The 16,390-nt window shown below is 37.2% G+C and overlaps 2 protein-coding genes across 2 annotated transcripts in view; both read right to left on the bottom strand.

Moving 5' to 3' along the window:
- ube2h (ubiquitin-conjugating enzyme E2H (UBC8 homolog, yeast)) overlaps positions 1 to 5,880 on the bottom strand; it is a 59,619-nt gene extending 53,739 nt beyond the window's left edge. The window contains exon 1 of the mRNA XM_020927404.2: positions 5,619 to 5,880. Within this exon, the coding sequence (XP_020783063.1) occupies positions 5,619 to 5,671 (53 nt within the window). The 5' untranslated portion in view covers positions 5,672 to 5,880. The remainder of the gene's footprint in view (positions 1 to 5,618) is intronic.
- A 772-nt stretch (positions 5,881 to 6,652) lies between these two features.
- On the bottom strand, positions 6,653 to 15,289 carry zc3hc1 (zinc finger, C3HC-type containing 1). Its single transcript, XM_020927405.2, is given in 11 exon segments — positions 6,653 to 7,343; positions 7,726 to 7,935; positions 9,479 to 9,649; positions 10,810 to 11,074; positions 11,520 to 11,659; positions 12,467 to 12,594; positions 12,682 to 12,765; positions 12,857 to 13,007; positions 13,121 to 13,146; positions 13,149 to 13,216; positions 15,144 to 15,289. Coding segments are annotated over 11 exon segments (1,446 nt in total). The 5' UTR covers positions 15,278 to 15,289; the 3' UTR covers positions 6,653 to 7,274.
- Positions 15,290 to 16,390: the final 1,101 nt, after the last annotated feature.

The raw sequence follows: 16,390 nt of genomic DNA, 5'->3' as shown, positions 1-16,390 counted from the left end.
AATTTTATACTGTTAAAACAAGTCTCTCAAACAACATTACAGTCACAAGTTTTTCAGTTAGTCACTCCCTTTTATTTTGGTTAAAAATCAAACACCTAAACCGAACCGCGAAACCTCAAACTGATCACAAAAGGCTCCTGAAAGGCTCCGTTTAAATCCAGTTGGTATTTCTTCTTGAGCTTCTTCTTTTTCTTCTTGGACAGTGTTTGCTCATGCATTGTGTCTCCATGGTAAGCTGGTTGAACATTCCAACAAAGCACACACATGTAGTACACCCCCAGAGAGATGTCAACGCAAAGTATCTAGAGTGAAATGAGTCGTCTAACCTGTTTTATGCGCTTATGATTTGCAAATTGGCTTGGTAGTACTAATAATTAAGCATTATAACAGCATTCTAGTGTAAATCTTGTATTGAGGTTAAAATGTTGAGAGGAAATGCTTGATTCATTTGCCAGTTTGAGAAATCCTGCTGTTTTGCCGTTTGTGTTTCTCCCACAATTACAATTCAAGGTCTTAGTCTTTTTAGGAAGCAAGTTCATTTTATCCGCCCGTATTACAGCTGTATTACATGAGATGAATCAGTACATGCTTCCTCGCGCACGTCACTGTTTAGAGCAAAGTTTAGTGGAAACTGTATAGACGCAGCGGTCACAGTGACATCGTTTTCATGAGTCCCCGAATGGCCCCTGCTCCAGATCCGCGGCTCTCGGAGGACACACTGAATTAAATGTGAGGGCTGTGTGTGTATGTGTGCGTGTGTGTGTGTGCAGGCCTGTCACAATACATTTGTAACAGAGAATATTACAGTAAATCATAAACGTGAAGACCACTTTGAGTCACTGATACAATAATCCTTAATCCCTAACCGTATACCAGTACCGATATTTGTACTGGTATCAAATATCGTCTCCGATACTGAAATTTACTGGATTGAGTATAGGTCCCATGATATCGGTTAAGACTAGGGCTGTAACGATATCCAAATCTGTCGGTACGATATTTATTGTGATATTTTGAAGAAGCTGATATAATTGTAGATACAACACTTTTTTTGCTTTTAAAATACCCTGACAAGATTTTGGAGTGAATTATTTCCGTCATAATCTTAAGAATTCAAGTAAAAAAACATATTTCATCATGTTGTCGGCACTGAAATGAATCCTGGGATATGTAGTTCCAATGTTTATAATATGTTGCTTCTTCAAAACCATGCATTTAAGCAAAGAAACTTGTGATTCGATATATTGTGAGACTTTTGATGATACGATATCACGATATTTTGGTTACTGTTACATCCCTAGTTAAGACTAAATGTAATAAGACTACTTACATTCTGATTTTTGCCTAGAACTTCTCATGTTTGACCTTTATTCAAGCTCTTTTGTAGTGATTTGAAGGATACATAACAGTCGCTTAAGGCTATTGGATCCATTTTATAACAAGTTCATTTTTTTTTGTAAAGGAAATACATGCCATTTTCCTTCTCTACACTGGTATCTGTAAACATTGGGCATCGGTAGATACTTAAAAGTCCAAGTATCAATATTGGCATCAAAACTGGAAAAGCTGGATCGGCGTGTCCCTAAAGTGGGGCTGTGCAATTTATTTCTAATTTTATCCAAATCAGAATCCAATAGTTTCATCAGTTTCATCTCTTTAAAAACGAAAAAGTGAATCCACAATTGCAGTAAGACGAATACAAGGAGAAAGGTTGTGTTTATTGTTGCCATTTTACCCAGCCCTGAAGCAAATATTGGAACGAAGCTGTAAATGAAACACTACAATGGCATCTATTTTGAGTCACTGGTATAATTTGACTCTCTACTGCTCAAAAGTGGCTGTATGACTAGTTCCCCACAAGGGCAAATAAGGTCCATAGAACTAAAATCACGCCCAGAAAAACTATGGTACATCTACCGAACGCTTATAGAGTTAATTATTATGTACGTCTAACTGCCTGTGTTCTTAAAAGTTGTCTTTATGTCACAAGGTCTTGGAAATAAACCCAGTTGTTATCTTAACCATTCACCTCCAACCTACTGACCTGAAATCAACAAGAGACTCTGAAATCACACTAGACAACAAAAAAAAAGCAATAAAGAAAACGCCAAAGTACAACAAATCAGCTCTTTAGATCATTGGTCCTTGAAATTTTCAGTATTGTTAGAGAAAATATCTGGATTTCCATGTGCCACCCAATCTAAACCAGAACTAAAACAAGATTATATTAGGCAAGGCAAGACAATTCGTACACAAGGTAATTCAAAGTGCTTTATAGATTAAAAAATACATAAAAATCATAATAAAGACAAATCAAAACATAAATAATCATCATAAGAGAGACATTAATTACATAGGTCAAAATTTAGGTCAAAATTAAGACTAGAACTTGGGTAAAATTGGACTAAACCATAACCAAATTAGTTCTAAAATAAATCTCTTTAAATTAAACATATACTAGACCTATGATAACTTGCATTAGTTTAGCAGTTTTTTGTTTTTTTTAGCTAAACATAACAATCTGACATTTCCAGCTTCATCTTTTTCAGTTTCGATACAGAATTTCATTCTTTGGCTTTAAGTATCTGCCCATATCAACCAATACTATGGCAGATATTGAAAATATACGGTACCTAATTTCGTTTAAACGTAAAAGCGTACAAAAAAGATTATCCAAATAACTATAAAACAACTTGTCCAAAAAAATAATACAGCACGGTGTTTTAGGCCAACAGTAAGTAAATTGTTTCACCGGTTTATAGACCAAAATGTGATATCAACTGAACCTAAAAATGAGTCCATTAGTATTTTTATTTCTTGTGTCTTATAAATATTAAGTACTCTAATATTTGCCTTTTTACAGGCCATCCATAAGTAAACCATTAACCCCAATACTGTGTGCCTTGACACTAAAGGCCACATCTGAACTTTCTTTCCTCGCTTCCTTCTCCTTGATTCCTCTCCTCGATCCTCCATTTTTCAGCTGTCAATCAAAAGTGTCATATTAGGTGGTGTCCCGAAGAAAACCACGGCTCCAGGCAGACAGCAGGAGGCAAACGTCGGATAAAAAAATCAAACTTTATTGGTCACGGTGAGAAGTTTATATCCTCTCTCCCCCCTGTGTCTCCTCTGCGCGTGGGACTTCCTCACCCGCTTCCTGCAGAATCGATGAGAGGAATCAAGGAGAAGGAAGCGAGGAAACGAGAACCGAGACGTGGCCCAACTGACCGAAAACACTCTCCTCATTGTAGTGAGCCTGAGCAGGTGGTATAGAGACCTGCTGCTGCCCGTCAGTGGAGCGCCGGTCTATAGGGCACGCTGCATAGCTGTGGCTTTGAAGCAGGCGTGAAAAACTTTAAGTACTTCAGCAGTTGCCCCGTACCATGAGATGAATACATGTTATAAGTATGAGTAAGTAGCAAAAACATGTTCATGCAAGCGGTGTAGTTTGCCAGCAGACAGCAAAACTACCTGGGGCAATAGTTTAATGATGAGGAGGCGCTAAGCCTATAGAGATGCAAGAGGAAGTTTCTACATTTGACCCAGAGATGTAATGTGGATTATTGAGCGTTGCCACAGGTTATAATAATAGTTTATGGCTATTATGATTATTATAAAAGGTCAACTAGTCATTATATTTGGAGTTTTGCAAACAACTTACTTCCTTTAACAAGATAAATGTAAAAAAACCTTAAAAGCTAACTTAAAAGGGCTCATATTACGCTAATTTCTGATATTTGTTGTAATATTATAACGTTTCCTCATCAAAAAAACATACCTGGAGTTGCGTTTGGTTTAATTCACACATGTCTAAAGCTCACAATTTTGTCAATTTTGCGTAATGTAGGGCCTATAGATACCGTAATAAAAAACAAAACAGTAATTCAGTCTCTTCCAATGTAAGGCTTGTGTTGGTCTCTTTGTATAGACCAGATAACAAATGATGATTTCAGTGATAGATTAGCCATGATTATTCTGATTACTTACTCGAGGCAAAGAATTACTTAACCTTTTGTCCCTCTTCCCCGTTTACATTTCTACTGTATGCGTGACAAAAAACACAGAGATGTTTGTTAGGCGTTTTAGAGGCAGCCAGTGTAAATAATAGTTTAGTTAGAATTAGCCCTTAGTCACAATACTAAAATAGAATGTGATTTTCAACGTGAAATCATAGCGCGGTCTTTTAAATTACCACGTGGCCTTATATCTGTGTAATCCCTTTGACATTTAGGTAGATCCCATAGTGGTCCGTGGGCTTATACTAGTCTATGTGCTCTTATACTTGTTGTGGTACAGCTCAAGATCATTCTAAAGCTTCGGGAAAGGTTAATTTCTGTTCTGTGAATGTGACTTTTTTCGTATCGATACTTGCTCAAATGAGTATCTAGTTTTAGTATGAGTATTTAGTATTAGTATTAGTAGTAGTATTATCAATATTTGTGACAAGCCTAGTTACAATCAACCACATTTTTATCAGCATATTTGACTTGCATTTAAGTCACACCACCCCCCTGTCTCAAGTCCCTCCCGCTTCTCCTTTCCGGCTGGTAACAGTCTCTACCCAATCATTAAGCAGGTTTCCACTGTGCAAGAGGAAAACAAACTCAACTTCATAATGTTCAATTGGAACAGTTTTTCAGGGCTAAAAATACCCATGGTGCATGTTTTAAATGAAGGATGTGAAAGTTCCAAGAGTTCACCCAGTTTTAAAGTAAACAAAAATAGACAGCTATGTGACAACACAACACCAAACTTTCCTTATTTAGTGAAGAAGAATTACATGACATCCTCAATTATGGTGGTTAGTCTCACCACACAGCCGTGACAACCATAAAAAGACACAAGTTTAGCCTTAAATGTTTCCTCCAGGCACCAAAGTACAGTGAGAAACAGATCAGGTGGCCATTTTGATGCTGAAATTAACCAGACTAGCCAGCCAGCACAGCAGCTACAAGAAAACACTGCAACACTAAGATGTAATAACAGCGAAATAAGCTTTAACAAGTCATAAAGCAAATCCCCTGTGCTCGGATTTGATGAAAAATCCGCAATAACGCCATCGTTTACAGGGGAACCCAACGAAGAACAAAAGAGAATCGTTTTCATTTGACGCTAGCTTCAGGTTATGTAAACAAGCCCCTGTCAACCTGTAAAACATATTTAGACCAAGTACTTCAAAACAAACTCGAAATAGACTCTTATAACGATCGGTGCGACTCTATTATTCAACAGTTTTACATATTGGCGTGAAACAACAAGAAAAACAGTAGTTAGCTGGCACGGTTGCTGCATTCGGAGTCGAGAGAGACGATTGTGATGACAAACGTGAAAAACTATTGAACAGAGTGAAAAAGCTGATGAGACATATTTGCAGACGATGTGATTAGCCTTTACAGCTGCTCTGACAGGGGACGAACAGAGCAGGACAGAAATAGCTAACACTTGGCTTTGCTAGCAAAATCTTGTTTACACAAAAACGCTCATTCACAATGAAACTGCGACAGGCTACGACAGGCCATCAACAGCACACAAACCACTCGTCTCACACTGCCACACATAAACGCACACAGGCACGAGTAAAAAGACAGCAAACTACTGTTTATATTAAGAAAGGATACAGTTTCACCACATCGGTGTCCATTCGTCTTTTGCCCGGACTTGGAGACGACATTTTTGCTATTTCCTCCGCAGAACACCTGTTAGTAAACTGAAAGCTAGCCTCTGAAGCGCTAGAAAATCTAGCAAACTGTACTATCCGAAGGTTAACATTGGATTTGAGAAATGTTCCCCGCTAAACGTCTTCTCGGTGTGTTAGTCCTGGGAGCTGCAGCGCTGAGTCTGTGCTGTGGATGTTCACTGGCTCTGACCATCGCTGTGTCAGATCACCCCGATCACTCCGCGTCCTGCGTCATCACCCGGCGACAACGCGTCATCAGCAACGGCCCGGCTTGTAGTTTTGTTGTGGATTTGTTTACAACTGTTTATCATCGTTTAGTACAGGGGTGTCCAAACTTTTTTCATCAAGGGCCACATATCTAAATACAGATGAAGCAGAGGGCCGATCGAGGGCCGTAGACTGGTGCTCAGTACAGTGAATAATTGAAATCTGTGCATGTTTAACACCAATAGCATGAATAAACACTGATGGCTCATGCTAAGATCCTTAAAACCACACACTAAATATTAAGTATTCGCTTTATCAAGGTAGATTTAAAAAAAAAAATGCACTAAGAAGTTAATTTTTAAACAATGTAAGGTAATTTGGGCCAATTCACCTGGAAGCCTGAGGGCCAAGAATAATGTATCCGAGGGCTGCAATTGTCCCACGGACCGTAGTTTGGACATGCCTGTTTTAGTAGGTCAAACGGGTAGAAAATAGATTAATAAATTAACAGTTTATATCAAATAATAGATGTGTGGCAAGCACGTTCTCTCCAAGTTTCCATGGCTTCAAAATTCGGACCATATATTATCAATACATTAAAAAAAAACAGTAACATGTATTATTTCAACCACAATTATGTACACATATTTACTCAAGTCCCCATACTGCGGCACAAATACTTATTTAAGTAACCTCCACTATTGTACAAACTAAATTCTGCAATAAATGATGGATACAGATGCTTGAGAAAGAAAACATAGCAGCAAATAATGTTACATTATTATTTATTATTTTTAAATTCAGGAAACCGCAAATAGTTATAAAATGACAAAAGTGGATATAAATGACTGCATTTAAAATGATATCACAGGAAGACAAGAAAAAAAAAAAGGCATCCCGATTCCAGTGTGAAACAGAAATGTATGGCACAGCTGGTAACAATCTACAGTCTGTACTATTGAAAAGTTTGTCATATAGGACTAACTAATCCAATCTGCTTTTCTATATTTAAACATTCTCACAGTTTTTGGTAGTACAAGATATTCAGGTTCAAGCAACGTACTTCAGCAGTACCTCTACCACTTTACAGTCAATTTCCTAATAACTAAAATGCAAACTCAAATACTTACCATATGTAAACCATATAATAGTGTGGAGTCCTTTTGTGCAATGACACTGCATGCCATTATATATTGTCACCACTGTCCTTAAAAAGCAGTCATCTTTCACATTCTGGGCTTCTCATGAAACAAAACCTACTGACAAACACTGATGAATCTTAAAATGCTCAGGCTAAATAGTTCTTTGTCCCATTCAGATGAAAATGACTGCAGACGGTGTACCACAAAGAGGGTAAGTAAGTTAGTTCTGAATCCACTGCTGAAACCTTCTACTGGGATTGAGAGGCTACCTGCCATTGTCGAAATATAGCAAATACTCTTTTAGACTTGTCACGAGCCTAAAAAGAAACAAGAAAAATACTGTTGTTATTATTATTATTATGATTATGACATGAACTTCATACATAGATAAACCTTGCTGAAGTAGAGCTGAGAGATTTTGGAAATAATCATTTGTGGAGCTGTAAAATGCAAGTTTATATCTACCGAGGACAGTGGAAATTACAGGGTATACAGTTATTACAGGGAAGAACATAATTGTCAAGCTTTAAAAGGTGCAAATCTATGATCAAGTAAACATAATCACTTCGAAAAGTATTGTATATAGTCTGGCATAGTCTTTCACAGCTATTTTCCTCATTATTAGACAAGAAAAAAGTTAATAACATCATAGTTTATCTGGGCTAGGAATAGTTTTGGCTTGATTATCACACGACTTGCCTGTGCGGGACTACTATCTGCTGCGTTGCCGTTCTTTTTCAGTGGTATGAGCAGGTCTAGAGCAGCTTTCCAGCCCTGTTGATATGGGGAGTCACTGTCCAATAAAGAGGTCGAACCGGGGTCTACATTCTCTTTACCCACGGCCACCCATGGACACCAGTCTCTGTGCTGGGCCAAGGGGTCAAATATAGTCTTTTGCAGCAGGTCATCCTAAAATATTCACAAAAATAAATGTTTTATTAGTCAAGACAACTAAACAACCTGCCTATTACAGGTTAGACTACTCATTTTACCAAAACACAGTTAAGATCATTATATTATCCCCCAGTTTGAGATTATTTTACTTCCCGTTTAGAAATTATGACATGACAACAGGGAATTCCATAACTTTTACCTAGGAACCATAAAGTACGCTGCCTGGGACAAAGCTCCTCTAATATACACAGAAATTATTATTTGACGAATAAAATAACAAAACTTAAAACCTTTATTTTGTTGTAGCTCATCAAAGGATTTCTGAATTACGTATTATACTGTATAACTCAAATTTTATTAATTACCATTGTAAATGCGTTATTTTGAATTTTGTGCACAAATAAATGGATAATGGTTTTATGTTTTAAAGGCATCTAACTGTACAACATCTAATGCTTGCCCTCTTATATCGACTTAATTTCTTTACTTGCGATCGTTAAAAATTAGTAGCTCTCAGGCATTTTCGTTTTCTAAAAGATAGCTCACTGGATGCAAAAAGCTGGAGATCCCTGATTTAAAGTTTCACTGTGTAACTTTTCTGGTAGAGGGCCCGCCAGTGACTTGTCTCCATGGAGATATTATTGCTTTACTGCTGACATTCCAAAGTATGGCATTAAACTTTTCAATCTCCATAGAAACAAGCAATAGATGCCACCAGGCCAAGTTACGGTGAGATCTGCGAAGAGGCGACACCACTCACAGTCAGAATGTGTGTTTTTAAAGATATTTTTGAGCAATAAAAACACCCATAATTGAATAAATGCATCTTATATAAGGTTAATGCTATACTGTGGAACATTACAGGCAAAGCAATAGCCTCTCTATGGTAGCGGATCTCTAACCTGAAAAGTTACACAGTGCTCATTTAAAATTATGTGTGTTTTTTTATGTATAATTGTAAATTCAACTTCAAACTTCAACCCATCTCCTAATAATAAATGCATGAGTATGAGGTGTACGGAGCATGTAATTAGGGGCGTAACAATAACCGAAATATCGTGATATCGTATCGTCAAAATTCTCACAACAATATCGTCACAATATATCGAATTATAAGCCTTTTTGCTTAAATTAAGAGTTATGGTGCAGCAATAGATAAAAAAAACAACAACAACAACAAAAAAAACAGAGGGAACTACATAGACCATGATCCTTTGCTCCATTTCAGTCCAGACTACAAGAAGAAATAACAGTTCTAAGCACTTTTAAGTCTTAGCTGTTTGGATTAAGTCTTGTCAAGGCATTTTAGGAGGAAAAGTAGCATATTAGGAGCTTTAGCCTCCACAAAATATCATACCCTGAGACGCATATTGTGAAAATATCGTACTGAGAGATTTGGATATTGTTACATCCCTAATCATGAGCTTTCCCATGATATCGCAATAAATATCGTACCGTGAGATTCATACTGTGACAATATCGTATCATGAGATTTGGATATCGTTACACCTACATGTAAGGCAGTGCAATAATTCTTAATAGTTTGTTTTGCTCTTACAGGACCAGCTGATGAAAGGCACAGTCGTTTGGCAGTGGGCTGTATATCTCCCTGTCCTTTACTCCGAGTAGCAGGTCTCTTTCCTCTAGGACTCGGCAGCTCCTCAGTGGGGCTGGAAGAATCTCTACTTTTGGTGCGCATAGCTTGAGGGGACATATTCACGCCTTCACCCTGTAATAAAGAAAATATATAATAAAAAATAAGAAAGATTAAGTGTTAAAAAGGCATACTTAATAAAAAGGTATACCGTATTTTCCAGGCTATAAGGCACTCTGGATTATAAGGCACACTGTCATTAAATGGTCTATTTTTGCACTTTTTTCACAAATAAACTGCCCCAGTTGGATGAGTCAGTGGGACTTTGTTTGTTCGCGTTCACTGTGACTCTCATCTTTGTTAAGTTGCGGCGTGTAGGGAGGGTGCTGTCTTGGACCGCTGGATTGTTGGCGTGTTCGCAGTGTGTGGCACATTGCACTCGCTTTTTCGGTTCATTCCTTCGTTCCGTTCCTCGTCGGCGTGGAGTGATGAGTGTGGCTGCGGGTGTGTTTCGCTGCACGGTCGCTGTCTGCTCCGTGTGTGTGTTTGCGTGCGCTGTGGGGGGTGCGGCTTTGTAGTTTACTGAAATCGTGCTGGGAGACACGAGTGGATTCGTGTATAGGGCGCTCTGGATTGTCGTTTTTTGATGGGGTTGGAGGCTTAAGAGCGCGTCTAATAGCCCGGAAAATACGGTACTTCGTGGCCTTTTTAGAAAGTTTGCCTTCTGCAGGTGTTGATCCAGGAGCAGCAGGTAACCATAATAGATAGATAATACTTGATCTATCCCAAAGGAAATTAATTTTTCTTAACCAACAAAACAAACAACAATGTACTCCCATCCTCTACATGAGCTAGGATGAACAGATTTCCCTTCAGACACAATAAAGTGTACCTAACTGTAGAAATAGGGCTGGGCAATATTGCAAAAAGTAAATAAATCTTGATTTCATATTGATCACTCACAATTTTCAAAGTTTGACGGTTTAGAAAATTAAATCAATCTCAATTTCCTGAGCACAAGATGGTGGTACAATGCGGATTATAATTGCTGGTGATTATCACAGTTACACAAAATGAAGCACAAGCAAATTTTGTCCTCCCTTTTTAATGTGATTAGGAATATAATTCATTCAATCATTGTCCTATCCCTAAACTTGATGAGATTAAAATGCACTGCACAGCCCTGTACATCACCCACAAGGACACAGAGACCCACACACACAGTATTTAAACTCCACACAGAAAGCCTCCTAGTTAATCCACTTTCTAACATGTTTTTATTACGGTATCATTACCTGGTCCAAGCGGGTGGTGTCTTGACTTCTCAGTTTCATGCGACAGGGGGTAGTGGCAGTAGTGGCCTGAAAAGGACCGTCCCCTTGGCCCTCAGGTGGGACTAGAGCCGGGCTGGTTGTCCCTGATCCAGACGTGCTCACCGGGGTTGGGGTATTCTCTACGTCCCCCGCTGCTTCCTCCATTTGATGAAAATTCCACAGGCCTACTTTTCGTTTACAAAATGAACAGGTGAGGATGGGCAGGTTCATGGTGCACTGAGACGGGCTAAAAAAAATACATAAATAAATCTTGTTAATAATGTATTTCAAGTGATCTACAGTCTATAAGAAGGTCACAATCAATATTACTCACTCAAAATATATTAAAAATCACATCCCATTTGCTTTAATTGCTTAATTTTTAGTTTAAAGACACAATGTTCTAACAATCTGTCACATCAGGGTCCTTAAAAGAGTAAAATTGTGATAGGTGGCAGGAAAGTAATGCTACCAAAAAACTTTAAAAATATAGTTTCGATACTTTATTGTGTCAAAGTTTCACAAAAAAATATAGACATTCTTGGCTGACGTTACAGTAAACACAATATTTATGTTTTCAGTTTTTTTATCAAAATTTTTTCCCCGCACCTTTGTATCCTTGTAATAAATGACAAATAATAAATGGCATTATAGTAAGTAAAGCATTGATTGTGAGTGATACTTTTTCTTACCTTGCAGCCCATCCACACAGAGCCACAATACATGCAGCCACTTGAACAGCCAAAGGTTCAGAACAAGGACTCTCCCCTTTTCGCTTTTGTTCTTCTTCTATTAGTTGTAATATAACACTGACATTATCTTCAGTCAACAACTACAAGAGAGATACAGACTTCTATGAGGACACAGCAGAAAACCTCAGAAGGATGTATAGTATTTTAAAACAGGCCTGTCACAATAAATACTATATCGTCTTATCGTTTAATATATGAAAGCTGGAACAATATACTTTGGGACTCAATATTTATCGAGTGTTTCTTTGTATTACAAGTAAATTAATCTAAATCTATCCACTTTTACAATTACATCTGAGCTGTAAAAGTTTGAATGAGTGACCTCTATGGCTAATTATTAATCAATAATAGTACATTCTGTTATTTATGTTGCAGCTCACGCCTTTTAATGGTACTGTCTATATAATTTTTTATCTTTTTAACACCGCATGAGTTGTGTGGTCCCCTGCCTTTTTTTTTATTTATTATTTTTAAAATGTTTATATTATTTGATTGATTTAATTTATTTATTGCTGTTTTTATGGGTTTGCTTTTATTTCACTTTACTGTTTTTTGTGTTTTAGGTTAACTGAGTATTTATTATACCCTTTGTTATTTTTAATACTACAACATCAACAACAAACTTTATTTATAGAGCGCTTTTCATCCAAAAATGCAACACAAAGCACTTTTAAAACAATCTTTATACGTGCAGCACTTTGGCAAACTGGTTTTGTTTATAAAATGTGCAATATAAATAAAGTGGATTTGGATTTTTAAATAGTTTAAATATTATCGTTTATCGCATTATATCTCTGCACCAATGTATCGCACTGCAAACTTTGTTATCGTGACAGGCCTATTTTAATTTTAAAGCCTGTCTCTATATTAAGATCAGCTTGACCTACCATAGATTTTAATTGCTCTGGTTTCAGCGCTGGAAGCTGCTGTGAGAGAAGACATGTGCTGTGAAACCGCTCCAGGAAAGAGGCAAGAAGAGCTGAGGGCTCACAGGCAGGAACCACCCAAATCCGCTCTGAATGACAAGATTAATTTGCATAGGAGTACATTAAACACTTTACTTATCATAAACAATCATACAGAGGATTAAAGGTTCCGTTACCGGGGCATGGGAAGTCTGGCCAAGGACAAAACTTTTCATGTTGTGTTTGAAGTTGCCTGGAGATTTCGGCAATGCGTGACTCATCTATTCAAAAAGGAAAACAATTAAACTGTTATCAATGGAACTTTTATTCAATTATCATTCCATTCTATAATCATAAGTTAAATTTCTGTACATTTCTCAAAGTCTAGAGTTGGTTGTAACGTCGCACTGAGGAAGGCCTGGCAGCTGGAGCACTTGAGCATGTCACAGCTCACGTTGATCCATCCGTATCGGGCGCACATGAGCGGGGACAGTGAGCGAGGTTTCCCAGCCCATTTCAGACAGTGCTCTGCTAAGGAAATCTGTGCTTTAACAGGTTTAGATTTCAGTTTTGACAAATAAACTAAGTGTGCAATCACAATCGTATTTGATCAGCAAGTCACTGGTAAAAGGATATTGAATAGGACTCCACCCTGGAGAAAATGCCTCTTTGTTTGTTGCTTCACATGGTGCTTGGCCGCTCCCAGCTTCGGAGTCCTTTGCATCCGCTTGACTGAGTGGAAAAAGAAATTCGGAGGATAATTGATTATTATATTTGTAAGTACCAACAACCACAAAAATAAGAAGTTTAGTGACTGGTCCAAACTTAATCTTTTCGTCAGTAAACACAATCGCTTGGGTAAACAAAAGTCCAAATTTACATTAGACTGCGCTGCACAGCTTTTTCAAAAGGTGCACTCTGTAAAATTTCTGGTGGAGGGTGAGTACCTGCATACTCATCTCCATGGATACACTATAGGTTTTCTGTGAATCAGGGACTACAGAAGAAAACTAGCTACCGTAATCTAATAATGTAATAATGTGGTACTGAACATCTCTCTTTTTTATGAGCATAATGTCTATGGAAGTGTCTGAAGGAGGAGCTCAGGGCTGCAGAAAATGTTCATGTTTTTAAGAGCAGGCTTAAGATCCACCTTTTTAGCTTAGCTTTTGAATGAAATCTTATACTTTTACTTGTTTATATTGTACACATTCTATTATATTTATTCATTTTAGGCATATTTTTAGGATTTCTAGTGTTTCCTCTGTAGGAGCCCTCTGCATCAGGAGCAGAGGTCGGCTGCGGCTGCTGGGTCTGTCATGTGGGCTCCTGGTTGAGGGTTGGTGCTTTGGGCTTCGTCTCTCCCCTGGACCCTGTGACGGCTCCTGGTGGCGGTGTACGGCTCTTTGCTCCTGATGTAGACGGCTCTTCTGATGCTGCTTTCTCAACTGGTTCGCCTGTATTCAGCCTCACATTTTACTATAGGTAGTTCTATGTATTTTAGTATGTTAGTGTGAGAGTGTGTGAGTGTGTGTCTGGGTTGTTTGGTTGTGTGGAGTCGGGCAACTATTGGGGTTGGGTTTGTGGGTGGGTGGAAGGGAATGTACAATTGTTTTAATCATTGTAAAGCACTTTGTGTTACATGTTTTTAGGTTCTTTTTTCAGACGTAGAGTTTTGTTTCATACCTGACAGTTTCGACTGCTCACTAGCGTCTTCCTCAGAGTGGTCACGTGATGTTGCTGTGACGTGTCTGGTCAGCTGATTTAAACAGGTTTCGGCTAGTGAGAAGTCGAAACTGTCAGGTATGAAACAAGACTCTAGGTCTGAAAAACGAACCTAATAACATAAAATATCAGAAGACCAAATGAATCTCACTGGACTACTTTGTGTTAAATTTTTGTATGAAAAGCGCTTTGTAAATAAAGTTTGATTGATTGAGTTTGATTGAATGTCTCTGTACATTGTCCCTTCAAATGAAAACTAAACTAAAACTATAATGTTCCACAGTATCAAATTAAACTCTCTCCTGCATGGCAACAAGATGGTGAGGCCACTAGGTAAAGTTACAGATCAGATTAGTGGAAAGGCAAGCTTACTCCTAATAAGAACGCTTGTTTTGCAAGGTATTTTTAAGCAATGAAAACACCTGTTAATGTTTAATGTGTAAAGATTAATGCCATACTGTGGGACATTTCAGGCAAAGCTTCAACATCCTCCATGGAGAAGAGCAGATGGCGCCCTCCCCTCCAGAAAAGTTACACAGTGCACCTTAACAAAAGTAGATTAAGGATTTGTACAACATTATCAAAGATTTTTTTTTTTTTAGGTTATAACATTTGTTTACAGTGATGTTTATTATTTCTGTTTGCGTCCTGCACATTTGGAGCATTACGGTCTGCAAACTGTTTCTCCGCTTCTGGCCTAAACTTCCTCCCTTTAATAGTTCAAAACATCTATACTGACATGCAAAATGAAAATGCCAAACATATACATTCATTGCGGTTAAGTTGAGTTTGTACCATGTTCACTTCAGCATGCATTATTTCGCTTGCCACATTCGGAACATCGTGATCTTAGACGCTTTATCTCCGCTGCGTCTGCAAACCGCCGACCAAACAAATCCCAGTAAAACAAACATAAAAACGCACCGATCCTCACCTGTTGGCCGCGTTATCCACCGACGACACCCCTTCATTTAGGAGTTCGCGCACTTTCTCCGGGGAAACCAGGGATGACTTCGAGAAATTAGAGTTACCAAAGCGATCGGCACGATTACCGCCGACAGCCGCCATGTTCAGCCATGAGGTCCCCCGCGGAAAATAAACCCGGGATAAGTAGTTCCGCTTGAAAATAAAATACAAATAAAATCACAAAAAATATTGCTCTCCTATTTTTATAGCTTTAAACAACTTTTATATTACTTGTATTTATTTATTTCATTTATTCTACATTATTTTACATTTTCATTTAATCTGAACACATCCTCTTATGTTAACTTTTTAATAATTCCAGTAGTACAGATAAATTGTAATTGTTTTCATGTTTTAATGACTTTTGACATGAGCTTTAATCTAATTTGCCTTGTGATATAAAATTGTTTTTGCAAATACTTTAAATACAGCTGATATAATAATGACTATAGTGACAATGTGATTAAAAAAACAACAACTAAGTAATAAAAGTTTTATGTTTGGTGGTTATTATTGACATGTACTTTGACTTAATTTGTAACTGTAATTTATCATCTATTTTCCAATATATGAAAGACACACAATAATTCCTATAATGACACAGCAATTAAATACTAAAGTAAAACAAAGTCAAGTTTTTATGTTTTGTGACGTACACTTTGAAAGACACTTATATGATTCCTATATTGTTATTGTAATTGAAATAATGTTATAACAGTTTTATGTTTTTAGTGGCTATTTTGATATGCACTTTGACCTAAATTGTTTTTAATTTATCATTCTATTTTTCAATACTTGAAGCACAAAATACTTATAACTTTTATAGTGACACAATAATTAAATAGTAAAGTAAAAAATGACATAATTCCTATATTGTTATTGTAACTGAAATAATGTTATAACATTTTTATGTTTTATGTTATTTTTGACATTCACTTTGACCTAATTTGTTTGTAATTTATTACATTTTTTGATACTTGAAACACCAAATAGTTAGTTAATAATGCCTATAACATCTACAAAGACATTTTAATTCAATAGTAAAGTTAAAAAAAGTTAAGTTTCATGTTTTATGTTATTTTTGACATCCACTTTGACCTAATTTGTTTGTAATTTATTTGATACTTGAACCACCAAATAGTTAATAATACCTATAATATCTACAACAACATTTTAATTCAATAGTAAAGTTAAAAAAAAAAGTTAAGTTTCATG

The sequence above is a fragment of the Boleophthalmus pectinirostris genome, unplaced genomic scaffold (assembly GCF_026225935.1).
Source record: "Boleophthalmus pectinirostris isolate CB_2022bp ecotype Guang Dong unplaced genomic scaffold, ASM2622593v1 HiC_scaffold_18, whole genome shotgun sequence".
NCBI classification, from domain to species: Eukaryota; Metazoa; Chordata; class Actinopteri; order Gobiiformes; family Gobiidae; genus Boleophthalmus; species Boleophthalmus pectinirostris.
This window is presented reverse-complemented; position numbering and strand designations above follow the sequence as displayed.